This window comes from Adiantum capillus-veneris, chromosome 16, assembly GCF_014529385.1.
Source record: "Adiantum capillus-veneris isolate H3 chromosome 16, ASM1452938v2, whole genome shotgun sequence".
Lineage (NCBI taxonomy): Eukaryota > Viridiplantae > Streptophyta > Polypodiopsida > Polypodiales > Pteridaceae > Adiantum > Adiantum capillus-veneris.
The window spans coordinates 69,323,120-69,341,294 of NC_140946.1; the positions used below are offsets into that span (position 1 = coordinate 69,323,120).

An 18,175-nucleotide genomic window follows, 5' to 3' on the forward strand; every position below is an offset into this window, starting at 1 on the left:
CGACCCTCCCACACCCAAAGCCTCCAAAGGGCGGCATCAGCGGATGCGAAACGGGGGTCAACACAACGACGCTTTCAGCGAGAGCCAACTACTCGTATGGCCTCCCATCGAGCGCCGGTGTAGACAAGGTGCGGAGAGGTGGGAGCAAATGTCAATCTAGCATGAATCCCCTGAGAGGAGTCTGAATCAATTGTGAACAGCATGGTGTCTAAACGAACTAATAAGAGAGTGCTCTGAGCAAAGAGACCTTCCCAGCCACTATGTGGAGGCATCTGAATCGTGCCTCGCATGACTGCGTCCTACTGTGAAGGAATGGCGGAGTCAATCTCAAGAAGTCTGTCTGTCACCCCGCGACCAATTTCATAATGTTCTGCTACAAAATCTGCATCCAGCATACGCGTCTCATGAAACAACCGCATAGAGGCAGCAGGGCCAGTGTCCCAAGCAGCCCAATCAATGTGAGTCCTCTCTCCAAGCTGACGTGGTGGGTTAACCGAAGAATCAAGAACTGCATCATTCCAAATGAGAGGCTGGCGCTCAATCTCCTCACGACATGAGGGAGGTGAGCGTATGAGAGCTCGTCGCATGGAAACCCAAATCTGAAGGAGTGATCGGATGAAGGGTGAGAGAGTGCTGGTGGACAAGGGGGCGTCCGTAAAGAGAAAACGATACCCTGTACGCCAAGTATGACCATCTCTAGTGCCGAGGCGTGGAGTTGCTGTGCAAATAGCGGCCTGAAGAAGCATCTTCCAAGGTTCTTGGCCGGGAAAAAGGCCCCGAACAATAAGCTTGGTAAGAAGGGCGCGACTCTGTAATTGTGGATCAATAATGCCAAGGCCGCCCTCTGACCGAGTTCGAATAATCGTGGACCAGCGAACCCGAGCACGAGTATCAGTAGTCCCATCTGTGCCACTCCATAAAAAGTTCCGTACTAGTCTGCGGAGCTGAGCTATCACTCCTGAATGTAGCATCCAACAAGAGGCCGTATACCATACTGTAGCCAGAATGACCTGGTTGACGACCAATGCACGGCCAGCCAACGACAAATGACGTGAAGACCAATGACAGAGTTTCCTGCGAATAGACTGTAGAACGCGTGCAAACTGCTGCTGTGAGGAAACATCAAATCCAACCTGAAAGCCCAGATATCTGCATGTCTGACCCGACTGCAGCCATGTGAAACCATCAACTACCCCCCAAGTAGGTATGTCATCACTGCCAACTAGTAACCCATAGGATTTATGCCAGTTAATACGTGCACCACTGGCAATGCAAAAAACCGTCAAGGCCTCCCGCATGGCATCAAGAGCTGGTAGCAAATAGTGCAACATCAGCATAGTGTCATCAGCGAACTCCTGATCGATAAGGTCCGGAGCTGAAGGTATTGGCATGGTCAAGCCACGAAATGCATGACTCTGAGCACAAAGAAAATCTGACATAGTCTCTCCAACAAACAGATACAGATATGCTGGTAAAGGACATCCCTGTCGGACAGATCGAGAGAGCTCAAAACTGCGACTGACACGACCACCAATAGTAATAGCACTGCTGGCAGTCCTGAAAAGAGCGGAAATGCTTGCGATCCATCGCAAGGGGAAACCCATCCTGGCTAATGATCCTTCGAGAAAGTCTCACTCAACACGGTCGTATGCTTTCTCAAAGTCAAGAATGAAAAAAGCGAGGTTCAGAAGATGATCTGGCCCACTCTACTGCCTCATAAAAAGTGAAGATATTATCCAGTATGCATCGATCCATGACAAAGCCAGTCTGAGAAGTATGAATAATATCTGGTAAGAACGGTCGCAAGCGATGACTGAGCAGTAACGCTAATATCTTATAGACCGAAGGGAGTAGGGTAATAGGTCTCCACTGGCGGAGCTGAGTTGTGTCACCCCCTTTCGGAATAAGAGATATGAGACCTGAGCAAAGATCCGGATGCATATATCCTGATGCAAATATGTCCTGACAACCACGAAGCAGTGGTATATGCAATACATCCCAATAAGTTAAAAAGAAAGCTCTAGTGAGGCCATCCTCTCCTGGGCAGGAGGATGGATCTAGACTCTCGATAGCAGCATGAAGCTCTGCAAGTGTGAAGGGTGCCAACAAGATCTCGGCCATAGTTTCTGTACAACGGCGTCGAGTGTGATGCCAGATCTGCTCACGGGCCAGTAAAACCTCAGTAGTGCATACATCAGCAGTGAACAATGCCTCAAAATAATCAGCAGACATATCGAGAATAACATCAGGATGCATATGAAGTGTCCCCTGAGCATCGCAAAAAGTCCGAAGGGTGGTGCCAGGAGGGCGCTCTTTATGCGCAACGAAGAAGGCTTTATTCATTCGATCAACTTTAGCTATCCAATGAGATACTGAAGCATGATGAGTGAACTCAGACCTAGCCTCCTGTACACGACGAATTTCCTCTGTGAGCTCTGTCTGTCTAGCAGCGAGATAAGCATCCTGAGGCCACTCCTCAAGCAAGCGCTGTGTGGAACCAAGAGGAATGTGAAGATCAGACTCACGTACTCTCAACTGTCGAGGAATAATAGCAGTCTGATCGCGGCAGTAAATACTAGACTGAGTAATGCAATGAGCAAGGAACTCTCCAGGGGGACCACAATAAGAAGCACCCGTGGACCATAAGTCACAAATCTGTTGCTACAAAACTTCAGTGGTGAGAACACTGTCAGGGATGCGGCAGCCCCGTCTCTGTGCAGAGGATCTAGTGAAGGAGATAAACAATGAGATGGGTAAGTGATCTGAGAGGCTGGTCCCTCTCCAAATAGTAGTAAATCCACCTAGAGCTGCTGCCCAAGGGCCAATGTAAAAACGATCAAGTCGCTCTAATAATCTCCCCTGTTGTCTCTGAAACCCCCACGAGTAATGAAGTGTAACGAGTAATGAAGTGTAGCAGGGTGATGACCAAAAGAGGGTATGTGCCATGCATCAACACCTTGAATAGCTAGAAGAAATCGATCCCAATCTGACTGCTCATCGGGAGAGATGGATGATAGAACAAAAGGAGTGATGGATCGCCAATCAGAGTCGCTTTCGACATTGTTGAAGTCGCCTCCTACAACCCAAGAGTCTACAGCAGGTAGAACAGTAGCCAGAGAGGCCCAAAAAGTAGCCCTCTCCCGAGGAGTAGTGGGTGCGTAGACTGACATAAAACCAATGAGTCCTGAATCCGAAGAGACACATAGATTGCTCTGCCAGCGACAAGGGTGCCATGCTACTGAACTGAGGCCAAGTAACGTGGCCCCACTGAAATGCATACACCGCAACTCTGTCCATGAATGCCTAGAGCAGGCTCCCAAAAAGTGTGGGCGCCGGAGGGCATGAGATTGCCAAAGGGAGTGGCAATCTTATGCTCCTGTACTAGTAATATATCCACAGTGCCTACTACATGAGTGTGCAAATCTCTGCGAAGTAAAAGCTTGCGGGAACTTCTTACTCGAGAAGTCTGTAAACCATTAGCATTCCAAGAAACTACATGTAAATCCATAGTCTGCATGAAAGAATTGGTAAAGCATCTGACTAACTGCGCATCTTCTTGGAGGCAGCTGGACCATCCAAGGGGTGTGCTTCGGGCGGTAGGAAAGCAACCCGCAAGCCTTCTCTAAAATATGGCGTCTCATTGCACCAACTACGGACCTCAGCTTGTTTACATTGCATTACTGATGCTGCAACTTTGACATCCCAAATGCGCATAGACATAGGAAGCACCACATCTGAGGATACATGAATGACCATAGGCAATGAATAGCAAGCATAAACATCACTCCATTCCATAGCACCAATACAGGAAGGGAAGTGTGGAGACAGTACATCCGGAGCGGAAGTAGACAACCATGAATGAAGCTGAGCCATAGATTGGGCATGCACAAAATGTAGAACCTGATCCTCAGACCATTCCTGAGCGGCATGGAATGGAAGGAAAAAGGAATGAGTGGGCTGAGAGCCACTGCCTATTAAAGAGGGAACACGACCTGCCTTGTGATGCATAAGGTAGAGCTGCACCCGCAGTGGTCCTTCTGAGTCACCACACATTTCAGCCCGATGAGAGCCCCAGGAAAGAGGACAGGAGCTGAGAAAACTGCGTGGGACGTAGGTATGAGCGGCTGAAGGAGGGGGAGGACCACAAGGTGGAGGGGGGGGGAGCAAGGGCGAGAGGGGGAGGAGGAACAGGGAGAGGTAATAGCGGGGGATGATCCATCTGCATGGGAATAGGGATCTCGGGAAGAGGAGAAGGAGCGGGCGGGAGAACGGCAAGAGAAGGAGGAGCTGGTAGTAGAGGTAAGTGATCCTGTGCTGAAGAGGAAGAATGGCGAGGAGAAGCAGGGGGTAATGGGGTGGTGGAAACTTGAGAGGGAGCAGGAGAGGTAACTCTGGGGGCTGCATGCGGTGAAGGTTGCTGACGAGGACGGACTGAATGGTTACGACCCACTGTCTGCCATGCATTCTCAGTAGGAACAGAAGCAGAGGGAGGGACATGGGGGGTCGAAGCTCGAGGAGCACCTGCAGGGTGTCGAGGTGCTCGAGTAGTAGTAGGAGGAACCGGTTGTTGACGCTGACCACGTGACTGAGCATGAGTGCCAGGAGCTGGCTGTTGTTGTCGCCGATGGCGGGGTAGAGTGGGGCAATCTCGTGCCAAGTGTCCCATCTCGTGACAACGTAAGCACTGCCCTGGGCGACCAGTGACTACCATTCGGCAAGAGTAGTCTCGATCGCGCACAGCCACAGTAACTGTATCTGGTAATGAAGTATCCCCAAACACCAGGACTTGAATGCGAGGTGGACCAGAGGAAAAGATGCAGGATCCTGGAACAACTGTGCCAAAATGAGCAGCAATCATCTGAAGGAGATGCTCATCAATAAAATGGAGAGGCATATCCAGGAAGGAGAGCGTAAGAGGGAATCTGGGGATAAGGTGTCGACTGTCAAACTCCTCAGTAGTAAACTCGGGATACCACCTCGTCAAGTATATCATCCTGCGATCAGAGAGTATCGGAGACGGAGCCAGGAGAGCTAAGGCAGTGGAGGGATCTGAAAGACGTACCATGAATATGCCTCTGCCAAGAAGCGTAAGCTCCGAGACCCACCCCTGAGTAGTGCCCAATGCAGTCTGACACCAATCACGTATGGAAGAGCGAGGTGGAGACTGTCCAATCATCCGACCAACCAAGGTATGCTGTGCCAAGTGTTGTATTTTGGAGTCAATGCGTGTCAACAGGTCGCCAGTACAGTCCACGTGACAGGCAAGTGGTGATGGAGTGCCGTGCGTAGCACTCGAGACCGGCAAAGCCGCCATGAAGAATGGGCTAGACTGACGAACGGGAAAAAGGGAAACTCGATTGGAATCTTGGACGTTTTCTCTCTCTCTCGCTTTCTTTCTTTCTCTCTTTCTCTTGCAGGTGGTAGTCAAGTTTTGATGCTGAGGCAGGTATGGTGTAGGGGAGTAGGGTTTCTGGGAATTAGGTTATCGGGATTAGGGTTTGTAGCGGAATTAGGGTTAGCAGAGGTAATTAGGGTTTGCGGAAATTAGGGAGCGCGGCAGGCAGCAACAGGTTTCGCGCGCAGCAGGCAGCAGGGCGCGTGACAGGGGGGCTGATGTTGCAGCGGCTTCGCACAGGCAACAGGGTTAGGGTTCGTGCAGTAGCAGCAGGTTTCGCCACGCGCGTGCAGCACGGTTAGGGTTCGCGGCGCAGGCAACTGGTTTAGGGTTCGGCTCAGGCACAGGATTCGCGCGCAGGCAGGGTATTCTCTCTCTCTCTCTCTCTCTCTCTCTCTCTCTCTCTCTCTCTCTCTCTCTCTCTCTCTCTCTCTCTCTCTCTCTCTCTCTCTCTCTCTCTCTCTCTCTCTCTCTCTCTCTCTTTGTTCAGTTGTTACTGAAGTGCTAAAAGTCTGCTCAGTCTGTTCTTTTCTAATGGCACGTGGTGCTCGTCATGTGACAGCAGTTGAGTAATTGGGCAGAGGGTGAGGATGTACGGGAAAAGGGCATGCCGGTTTCAGGAGGGGTTTCTCCACTCTTGATCATATTCTGACACTCAGAGCCATCATTGAGGAGGGCAAGTCACATGGGAGACGGATTTATTGTAGCTTTGTGGATTTCCACAAAGCATTTGACATGGTACCGAGAGCTCCATTGATGTGCAGACTGTAGGAGATGGGGTGTTGATTAGGGGGATTATGGCTCTATACAGATCAGTGATGGGACATGTACGCACCCTGGAGAGGATATCCCATTTGGTTCACTCCACCATTGGGGTGAAACAAGGTTGCCCATTGTCTCCTACTCTATTTGGTATTTATGTTGATGAGGTGTCTGATTACATTGACAGAGAGGGTGATAGAGATGCCCAGCTGGCAGGGACGTGGATCCCATTGTTGTTATATGCTGATAATATTGTGTTGATCTCTGACTCACCGGAGGGGATGCAGCGACGATTGGATGCATTACACAATTTTGCAGAGGACAGTGGATTGTTTGCAAACCTTGATAAAACCAAGGTTATGGTGTTTAACACCACACCACAGTGGATCAGGAGATCAGCACCGACTTTCACATATGGTCAAGAGATTGTATAGAGATGCATACACTTACCCTGGGGTTGTCTTCACTAGGCCGAGGTTTTCTTTGGGGAGAGCAGCAGAGACTAGACTCACTAGAGCATTTGCGGCCTTGGGAGGCTTGGAGAGGATGTGTTCGCAGGTTCAGTTCCAGGAACCTCGAACAAAGTTATGGCTCTTTGATACTATAGTAGCCTCAGCTATGTTGTATGGGGTGCAGATATGGGGACCTTTTGTAGGCCAGTATGGTTGGAGACGTATGGAGAGGCCGTTGGTATCTATGATCTCTCGTGTCACAAACTGTTGACGTGTCAAAGCCCTGAAGAATGGAACCAACTTGCAGATGGTGGCCGAGGGGCCTAAACCCTAAGAAGAACAAGTAACAGAAGAAGAAGTCCTACCAACTTATGGGGACCCCGTCCGATGGGGCCCCAAGTGACATAAAGAATTAAAATAAAGCAGGACACACACACACACAAGAAATTGCGAAGCTGGCTGATGACGTGGCATGCTAACTTGAGTTGTTTTGCAGATATGTTGTAATTGCAGACGATTACTCTCTTTCAAGAAGGGGAGATGTCACAAACTGCTAACGTGTCAAAGCCCTTAAGAATGGAACCAACTTGCAAATGCTGGTCGAGGGGCCTAAACCCTAAGAAGAACAAGTAACAGAAGAAGAAGTCCTACCAACTTATGGGGACCCCGTTCGATGGGGCCCCAAGTGACATAAAGAATTAAAATAAAGCAAGACTCACACACACAGAAAATTGCGAAGCTGGCTGATGACGTGGCATGCTGTACGGATTTTCGCGTTTTGCGCTGACTGCTGATGTGGCAGCTGTACGGAATTCCGGATTTTCGCTGGCAACTTTTGAGCATTGCTTTTTGGACCAGATGCTTTTGAATTTGAACGCTTTTCATTGTAATTGCTTTTTAGGCCAAGGGCCTTTAAATATGACGCTAGGGCTCATTCTCTAGCATGCTTCCTAGAGAAGGTGCAAAACGTGGAGTTCCGGCTTGTACTGTGTTGATGCAATATAAAGAAACACCGAAAGGGGCGCCAAGGTTTGGGGCCAATACTCTCTGGGGTGGAATTCCGCCACTCCATGTCGCGTGTCGTCTCTCTCTTTCAGTTCAGTTGTTATTGCAGTGCCAAAAGTCTATTCAGTCTGTTCTTTTCTATCGGCACGTGGTGCCCGTCTTGTGACATCTCGACAGATTAGAGCCAAGGCCTCCGTACCCCACGCTATCATTCGAGCAGAGCTAGCTGCCCCTCCTATGGAGATTGAGGCTCTTACCAGATCAGTCTCCTTTGTGCACAGCTTGTGAGACACTACTAGGGACAGATATGCTAGACTGGCCCTTGAGTCTTCCAGACAGTTAGCTCTTCAGGGGGACACTTCATACTCGTATGCATAGATGACATCATGGTTCCAGAATCCAGACGCATGGCTTCACCATGGACAGGCTGCCCCCTTCCCAGTACTCTCTTCAGGCACCCTCAATGTCTCTTACACGAGTGGAGATTACTAGACTCATTCGTCAGGACCTGATCCAGCTGGATACCAACAAGACATGGATAGAGCCGCCACAAGAGTTGGGCACGAAGATGGATTTCTATAGAGAGCATCTTCTCAACCTCACAGGAGATGGATTTGTGATTCGACCCCGCTACATGGACACACATGTCTCATGGTTTGCAGTGTGCCATTGGTTAGATACGCACATCCTCACATCAGCTGGAGATGGAGATTGGTAGATTCAAAAGGATACCAGTAGACAGCAGGATATGCTGCTTATGCCACCTAGAGCCAGAGGCAGAGCTATATTACATATGTCATTGCACAGTGTACTATGAAATACGTGGCCGTTTCCACTGCTTATTCAGAGAGGGTTTCGGTCCTTTCTCTAGGGTCATGAGTTATGAGGATCAAAGATGTCTTAGGCTATATCTACTTGACTCACACAGATATACACACTTTACTGGGGAGAGCTAGAGAGAGAGTCTGAGAGAGATTATAGATTTCTTTTCACTAGATATGGGACAGCCATAGGAGCAGCCATCACTGCAGAGCTCGGCCCACACTCATTCGACCACTATCGGCACTCTCATCGACCGAGCACTGGAGCTACGGAGATCCAGACAGCCACGATTGAGGAGAGGGGCTACACAGCATTGATGGAGACTACAACAGAGGATTCGAGCCATACTCTCTCGACATCCAAAGTGCAAATGAGGATGGATTCTAGTAGTAGTATCTTTGTGCTAGTTCTTTCTTTTGTACCCAGACATGGTATTAGATTCACTGAAAGACCAGATTGAGCGGTATTGTTGTGATTCGCCGAAAGAGAATCGAGACTATTGTCTAAACCACAAGTCTGACTCTATTCAGAGACTTATGCAACATGCTAAGGAACGATTTGGAACGCATGCCGGCTCATTGACTTATCTTATGGACAAGATAGTATCCACCTCAATAAAGTAAAAATCCGCCTGATTAAAAAGAATGAATCAAGGGAACTGGATGACAGCTCATCACAGAATTCTATAGAATGACTACTCCCAAAGGTTTTGGAATACTTATTTGCCACTGTCTTCGTTTCGGAAGATTACTTTGAAAGACCAGATTGAGCAGTTTTGTTGTGATTCGCCGAAAGAGAATCGAGACTATTGTCTAAACCACAAGTCTGACTCTATTTAGAGACTTATGTAACATGCTAAGGAACAATTTGGAACGCATGCCGGCTCATTGACTTATCTTATGGACAAGATAGTATCAACCTCAATAAAGTAAGAATCCGCCTGATTGAAAAGAATGAATCAAGGGAACCGGATGACAGCTCATCACAGGATTCTGGAGAATCAGAAGGTTCCGACGAACTAAGAGAACCAGATGCAAGTTCATCAAAGGATTCCAGAGAAAGAGGAATCAAATGATAGTGCGTCTTAGGATTCCGATGATTGACATTGACGTGCCAATGGACAGGGAAAAGAGAAAGAGGAATCAGATGATAGTGCGTCTTAGGATTCCGATGATTGACACTGACGTGCCAATGGACAAGGGAAGCAAAAGACGCTACCCGCAGGTCCCAGGGCACAAGGAAAGAAAGGAAAAAGGGAATCAGTTGGTAAATCAAAACATTCCCCAGACCTTGGATAAGATTTTTGAAGCAGATTAGTATGATCTAGATCTGAATACTGCTTTTGCCAAGGTGCACAAGGCTTTTGACCGACACAATTCGACTTGCAGCTGAAGAAAAACGATTTGGCTACGATGCTCTTACGGTTTGAGAAGGCACGCCTTAGGAAACAAACGAAAGAAAGAACGAAAGATACTCGCTTTCCACGACAAAAAAGAGAAAGGTAAAGTGATATGGTGATTCTTAGTTAAATTCTAGAACACCATGGCATTGGATGCGAAATGGATGGAAAAGAAGGACCTAGCAGATACTCCTCGAATACTCGAACTTTACCTTGATATTTTCGGTCTAAGCTTTGTCGATCCTCGAGATCAACAGGGTTAAATCTGGTGCACTCGGGATTGCACAAGAGGGAGTTACTCAACTCCTTTGTCACAGATTACCTAGATATGATCAAAGTCACTAATTTTCTTTTGAATTTTAGGGATACATAACGACTGGTTAGTATTCTGTTGGATGATGTTATGAATAAAGTACTTCTACATGGGATCCCCGAAAATGATTTTCGCACACGACAGTGCTTGAGGCGAATGATTACTCGCACACGTTAATGCTTGAGTCGAAAATCTCTATAGACATGATCGCAATATGGGATTAGTTAATCCGACATCAATGAGGTCCAAGATGGATCTAGATGCGATTACTAAATACGTTGCTGGCAGTCATGGCAGAGTTACCCGGAACGTGGAACGGGAACGGCGACGGGCCTCCCTGCGGAACGGGGGAACGGGAATGGGTCCGGAACGGGAACGGCGCGGAACGGGAGGCTAAAAAACACCCAAATATTGTTTTTTTTAGCGTTATGTGTTTGAATACAAGTAGTACTAGAGTCCTTTGACTCTAATACCCACAAAAAATACGATTCGAAGACCGTTCAACCTTATTGGGATGTGTGGCGCCTAGACTCAAGAGTACATAGCACATACACAACATTGAACAAACACAATGCCCATGCAAGGAAAACATCAGTGGCATAAGCATCAACACATCGGTGAGATCTCTAAATCTAGAAGTACATCATGAGTCATGACTCTTGTAGACTTGTAGTACTCTCCACTCACTCCTCTTGCAGTAGCATTGATCAAGCTACATAAGATATAGCTGGATACAAGAAAACGTTATGCTTCACATATTTCTGTACTTAGTCTCATTCTATGTCTTGTTGAATCTTTCTATACAAGAAAATGTTATGCTTCACATCTCTCTATATCTAGTTTTACTATGTGTTTTTCAAATTTCTGCATCTATTGCCCGTGCAAAAGCTTTTGCAAGCTTAGCCTTTAGGGCTATTATCAACTATATCTACTTGTGTCACTAACATAGATTTTGGAGGCTAAGGGGTAGAGGTTTCTATTATGAAGGAATCATTTATGATGATAGTATGGTGTGTGCAATATCCATTACCTCATTACCCAACTCTAACCATCCCATCGTAGTAGTCGCATTTGTTCCCAATTCACGTGTGTCTACTATGAGCACAATTTTCAGGGCTTTCAAAACATCCATAGATGTGTCCATTGTACCGACCGCATTTGTTCCCAATGTGCACGTTTGTTTTGAGCAAAGTTGTAGGGGTTTCCAAAACATAAACAGTGAAAGCGTCCCCGAACCTCATAGTAGACTGTGCAGTGACATATGAAGTGAAACTCTATCTCTAGCTCTGCATGGCATAACTGACATATCCTCATGTCTGCTGGTATGCCTCTGAATCTACCTGTTTCAATCCCAAGCTCGTGTGAAGATGTGCGTATCTGGCCTATGGCACATCGTAAACCATGATATAGATGTGTGTCCATGTAGCTGGGCTGTGTGACAAATCCGTCTGTCGTGAGTTGGAGAAGATGCTCTCTATAGAAAGCCCTCTTCGTACCCAACTCCCGTGATGGCTCTATCCATGTCCTCATGGTATCAAGCTGGATAAGATCCTGCCGAATGAGTCTAGTAATCTCCATCCGTGTAAGAGCCAAAGATGGTGCATCAAGAGAATACTGGAAAGGGGGCAACCTGTCCATGCTGAAACCATGAGCTCATCTGTGCATATCAACATGATGTATCTCCCTATAATGGCAGCTGTCTGGATGACTCAAGAGCAAGCCTAGCATATCTATCCCTGGTGGTGTCCCATAAGCTGTGTACAAATGATACTGATCTGGTAAGTGCCTCAATCTCCATAGGTGGGGCAGCCAGCTCCGCTCGTATGATATCACGTGGAACTGAGGTCTTGGCTCTAATCAGCCTAGAAATCATAGATACCAAGCGCCTCTCCATATTACTCCAGAGTTACCCGGAACGCGGAACGGGAACGGCGACGGGCCTCCCTGCTAAACGGGGGAACGGGAATGGGCCCGGAACGGGAACGGCGCGGAACGGCAGGCTAAAAAAACACCCAAATATTTTTTTTTTTAGCGTTATGTGTTTGAATACAAGTAGTATTAGAGTCCTTTGACTCTAATACCCACAAAAAACACGATTCGAAGACCATTTAACCTTATTATGACTTGATTGGGATGTGAGGCGCCCAGAGTACATAGCCAAATGAACAACAATGAGCAAACACAATGCCCATAGTACATACACAATGTTCTCAAATAATTGCAAGAGTAGTAGTCAGAGATAACACTTTGGAATTAATTATGGCTAACATAGTAACAAGCCTCAAGGGCCGCCAGAGGCCAAGGTGCTACAAAAAAACCAAAGGGGGGAAAAGTTCAAACCAGACTTCAGTGACCACAATACCAAAAGACTGAAGGTGACAAATACCATAAAGATGCTAGTAGCTACAAATGGCAAAGAGGGCAAGGCTCAAGCAGCCATACAAAAAGGTGGATAAATGGCAAAGACTCAAGACTCAAGAGCCACTAGCCTGAGAGGCCTCCAATCCGTAGTGGCCGGCTGTAAATCATGCACATCCTCCCATTCCTCATCATCGAGGTCTAGGTCCGGCTCGATCTCAGCCACAGATGAAGTACCTGGTGTTGGTGGATGTGCATCTCCACCCGCCTGAGAAGCCTCTTGCTCCATCTCCCACTGTGTAAAAGGATCTTTCTGTTTGTCTGTACTCTTGCAAAGCATTTTCAAATTTGCACTGACGAAGACAAGATCATTAGCCTTCTCCACTCCAAGCCGATTTCTCTTCTTGGAAGCAATGTGGCTAAAGGTACTCCACAATTGCTCCAAGCATGAGGTACTAACTGACAGGCTGAGAATACGGATCGCCAATCTCTGAAGCTCAGGGCCATCATAGCCATAGTCCTCCCACCAAAGCACTGAACCTATTTTCCTGCGATCAATCTGAGCATCTGGACTGCCAAATGACCCCCGCATCTCTCTGTACTGTCTCAGCTGATCTCTGACAATGCGTCGCCCATCTCTGTCTAGAACCATCTTGTTTAAGATCTCTGTAAATTGGTTCATGACTTCCCTATCTGTCTCTTGCCCTGCACCTTGGAACTCTGGATCCACCATGTACGCTGCCCCGTGTAAAGGAGAGGCATATGAATTCCACCTCGAGCTGCAAAGCGCATGGATCTCCTCATATCGCTCTTCGTTCGGCTCAAGCTGTGCAAGCTGCTCAATCATGCGGTCCATTGCCTCATAAATCTTGCCAATGCAAGGATCCATGCCATCCAGAACTCGAAGCAAATGAACCACCGGTTTTACCTGTGCATCTAGACTCTTGAGCTCCTTCCAGAACTCAAGATCCTCTGCCTTATCCTTGCACAAAATCCCTGCAACTGTCTTTGCATAGGGGGAGGTGGTGAACTCATCACTGATGAAGACCTGTCGGACCGCATTTTGACATTCAGACAGCCTGCGTACAAGAAGAAAGTTGAATGCGAAGCGGGTATCTGAATACTTTAGAAGCACTTTGCCGCCCGACCTCTTGAGGTACTCACTCCGAACCAAGTTGTGATTGTTGATGAAAGTAACCATCTTCACTGCATCAGCAATGACTGGAGCAATCCAGTCTAGCTTGCCGATGTCTTTTAGAAGGTTGTTCAAGCAGTGTGCCATGCAAAAGCACACTGTCACATGCGGATAGTGGCCCTCTATGATAGCTGCTGCTGCCCTGTTTGATGCCTCCCCATCTGTGACAAAGGCCACCACGTGTTGCTCACCGATGGTTTCTATGGCCGCTGTCCACTCTGCAGAGAGGACATCGGCGGACTTGCCACTCTCAGTGGCATCATGAGAGTGCACAAAGTACATCTCTCCACTGGAGTATGCGACGAGACCATGGATAGATCTCTTCATTGTATCGCTCCACCCGTCAGCGATGAGGGAAACGCCATGTTTTGCCCAAAGACGTTGAATGTTGAGGGTTGCTTGCTCCACGATAGCCTTCTCTCGATCGAGCAAGGTGGTTCGGAGAGCCTCTGAAGATGGCGGCACATAGCCGATGCCATACTCTCCTATCCGTTGCACCATGACTTTCCAATACTCCGACCTATTTCGATCAAACATAGAAGAGGTTAGTATCAAAAAAGTGGAAACGACGATAACGGAAGAAATGAGAGAGAAGATTGATGAATCATAAAACAATGAACATACCTCGCTGCGACAAATGGATATGGTCGTGATAGAAGAATCGGGCCACGGCCGCATCCACCTCTTCCTTCTTCTTTGGGTCCCAAGAGGTGGCAAGGGTCTTTTGGCGACGAATTGGACCTTTTGAAGATGCACCAACACCTACACTGGGTAGAGAGGAAGAAGGGAAAATGAGGGTCTTTGGATCAATACCTTTGCGTGCCGGCTTGGCTTTATGGTTGAATTGCCGATCCTTTTCCTCGAGCTCCTTCCTCTTCTCGATGGTTACGTTGGCACAAAATTTCACCTCATGTCCCGACACTCGAAGAAAGTGTGCCCTCACTTTGTCATGCCCCCCTTTCCGCATGTAAGAGCATAGCTTGCATCCCCATGCACGAGACCCTCCCGCCGCCGACAAGGTGCCCTCCGAGGTCACTTCATCCCACCACGACCATTCCTTCGCCTTTTGAGTGTTGCCCGCATGAACGGAGGGGGTTGAACGAGAAGAAGAGGCCATGGATGATGGATTATCCGTGAAAGAGAGAGCTTGATCTTGAACTTTGAGAGAGAGAGAGGGATTGAGAGAGAGAGGCTTGCCGCTTGATTCCGTGAGAGCTTGAGCCTTGAGCCTTGAAAGTTGAGGGTTAGAACTTAGAAGTTAGCCCAAGAGAGAGAGAAGTTGAGAGCTTGAGCCTTGAGGCATGCCGCGGCGCCACACTATGGCTTGAGAGTTGAGAGCAAGCTAGGGAGAATGAGCTTGGCTTGAGAGTTGAGAGCAAGGCTCAAGCAAGGGAGAATGGGCCTTGAGGCTTGATGAGTGTGTGAAGAATGGGGGAGGAGGGGGGCATTATATACTTTTTTGACTGCTGAAAATGGCCGTTGGCTGCCTAACAGTCATTTTTTTCAATTTCAAAAACTGCCGTTTATGGCCGTTGGGGCCGTTCCGGTCCGTCCCATCCCGTTCCAGCCCGTTCCGGTCGTCCCGTTCCGGTGACAGTTTCCAGCCGGAACGCCGTTCCGTTCCGACACGTTCCAGAAAATCCCAGCCGGCCGGAACGCCGTTCCGGCGTTCCAAGGCCCGAAATGTCCGTTCCCTGGTAACTCTGAGTCATGGTCTGAGATTTGGAACGAACTTTTTTTCTATGATTGATTTGATATGTCATGTGATGTCATGTGAAGTGATGTGACTGTCGTCTTTGTACAAGTGCTAGATGTGTCATGTCTAGTGCATCGGTACGTAGGGTCAGTGTCTACTAAACTGGTTATTGGCCTCTTTCTGTTTTGCAGGCGTAATCGAGGGCAATTACAATTCTTTCAAGAGGGGGATATGTCACAAACTGATGACGCGGCATGACCACCCGCGGACAGAAGTGATGACGTGGCAAAAACTGTATGTACATGCTTACGTGGCAGTTATACAGTAGAGTGCCACGTGGCAGTAGTATGGAATTCCACAAGGAATTCCGCAATTCGCGTTGATAAGCTGGCGTGGCACATTGTACGGACTTCCACGTTTCACACTGGCGGCTGACGTGGCAGGGCTGTACAAAATTCCATATTTTGTGTTGGCTGCTTTTTGGCAGTTTTTGCAGCCTGTTGCTTTTGGGATCCCTTGCTTTTGAGTTTAACTGCTTTTGGGGCTCTGGTTTTGGCATCCCTTTGTAAGAATAAATAAGTCCAAGGGGCCTCACTTCTCAAGGCATCTGGACGCAGAATCTGAGAGCACCTGCGGGAGTTGTACTTTGATTAAGCATTAATAATACCGAAAGGGGCGCCAATCTTTGGGGCCAATACCTCTGGGAATGGAACGATGTCGGGCCGTGTCAACTCTCTCTCTCTCTCTTTATCTCTACAAAAGTTCAATGATTATGAGTTTCTGTCGTGTGTTGCTATCGATTTTGTCGCTTGGAGTGTCCAAACCTGTTACTTCTCTACTTGTCCAAATAGGAAGAATAAGATTATCACCTTTATCATGCATAGCTTGGACAACAGCTATGGCATCCCTACTCACGTCGTCAGTGCCAAGAGTAGGTGCAGGTTTGTATAGAGATCATTCATGCTTTGAACATACTCTATAAAACCAACGAACTGAGTTTCTATCACCCTCCGAAGGTAACCTACATTCAACAATGATGCTGGTAGAGATTGTCATTCCTTGTATAAGCTTCGTTTTTCAACCCTGTTTTGGGCTTTTTTCTCCAACTCTTGTCCCTCGTGCCGGTTTCGATTGTCCCTCATCGAGTGTATTGTTCAATTTGCTAACTTAGTTTTCAGTAAAGGATCGTCACTCACCTACGACTCTAGGTCAAGTTTAAAGGTTCTATGGGCTAGTCCCCCATAACACTTTTATGCCTTCATAAGGTTATAGTCTGAAAATACGCATTATTATTGGAGCTTTCTTTAGTTAGGAAACTATAAAGGAATTTGGAACCTACAGTCGAGCTTATCTCATCTAAGTGGACATAGTGCGGAAATTCACTGCTTGAATAATTCAAAATGGTTATGGCTTCAAGACTGTTTACCGGGCACATAAGGCGGCGTAAACTGCTGACAGGGCAGCCACGTCAAGGAAAGGATTCCCTTTTCTCTTCCACCCTGCCTTGTTTTTCTTTCAACACCCCCCCCCTCCCTCTTTGAGCACTTCCATCCTTCTCCAGCCAATAGAGCTTTGCCATGCAACCATGTGAACCTGCTGCAGCTACCGCCTTGTGTGAACACTAGGGCGGAGGAGCTCAGCACCCCTATGTTCCGCCTGGAAGTGGTGGAAGGATGCTTTTCTTCCACCTCTCCAGTCTGAACCCAGCCTTAGTAGAGTGTGTGTGTGTGTGTGTGTGTGTGTGTGTGTGTGTGTGAGAGAGAGAGAGAGAGAGAGAGGAAGAAGAAGAGAAGAAAAGTTTTTAACGTCGTAGGAACAATCAATCCACAGAGAAAGAGAGAGCAACTTATCAAAAGACATATACAATGGGACAGACCCATAACGGCTAAGAAGGAAGCAAAAGTGAGTTTTTACGACAGAACGCAAGCACTGACGCCGAATTAAGGGAGAAAAGGTGAAGCCAACCTTCTGCGGAAACCGTGGGGAAAGAAGGGTGGAGATCCTTGGGAAGGCTGGGGAGGGTAGCGGAGATCTTGGCGCGGATGGGCAGGAGACGCTTGCGCCAATCGGCAGCAATGCGCTTGCGATCGACGAGCCAGTCCGCCAGCTTGGAGAAGGTGATGTCGATGGGCAGCTGCTGTTCTTCCATCGCTCGCACAAACGCACTGTGTCAGTTCTATTAGTCAGTCTTAATGTCTCAAGTCGTTGGTTGCCGTTTTAGCCAAATTTTTACTTGGTGAGGCACTTGGCATGATCGATCCCATGGCCCATAACTCGGATCGCACGCCCACGAGCTTAGCAAGAAGTTGAAAAAACTAGAGTGCTTCGTTAGCCTACATAACCGGAAGTGGATAACAAATTGGTGTAACGGTACAAGCCTTCAAGGCGATTGCAATTAAAGAGAGCTTCCCTTTGGTAGCTACATGTGTATGGAAATGAATGGAGAGCAAGGACACTATTGTAATTACTATTTTGTTCTCATCAAAGCATTGAACAAGAGTATACATTAGTAAAAAGAACATAGAAGTGAAAGCTGAGAGAGAGAGTGCGTGTGTTTATTATTTGTTTTCGACAAATCTTGTTACCCTAAGTGAGTAGAAGTCACTCATACATATAGGAATGTATATACTGTTTTGTTCTCATGGAAGCACTAAACAAGAGTACACATCCGTAAAGAAAAATGTAAAAATGAAAGGTGAGAGAGAGAGAGAGAGAGACAACGCTTATTATTTGTTTTGCACAAATCTTGTTACTCTAAGTGAGTATAAGTCACTTAAA

At 47.5% G+C, this 18,175-nt stretch overlaps 1 protein-coding gene across 5 annotated transcripts in view; it reads right to left on the bottom strand.

The window, feature by feature from the left end:
* The window catches only part of LOC147439238 (CDK5RAP3 protein homolog), a 67,302-nt gene extending 49,635 nt beyond the window's left edge, over positions 1 to 17,667 (bottom strand). The window contains exon 1 of one of the 5 annotated variants that reach the window (XM_086485102.1): positions 17,363 to 17,667. In XM_086485102.1, coding sequence (XP_086341228.1) covers positions 17,363 to 17,546 — 184 coding nt within the window. In that variant the 5' untranslated portion in view covers positions 17,547 to 17,667. The remainder of the gene's footprint in view (positions 1 to 17,362) is intronic. The other 4 variants (XM_086485099.1, XM_086485101.1, XM_086485100.1 and 1 more) reach the window with 4 other exon arrangements.
* Between the last annotated feature and the right edge of the window lie 508 nt (positions 17,668 to 18,175).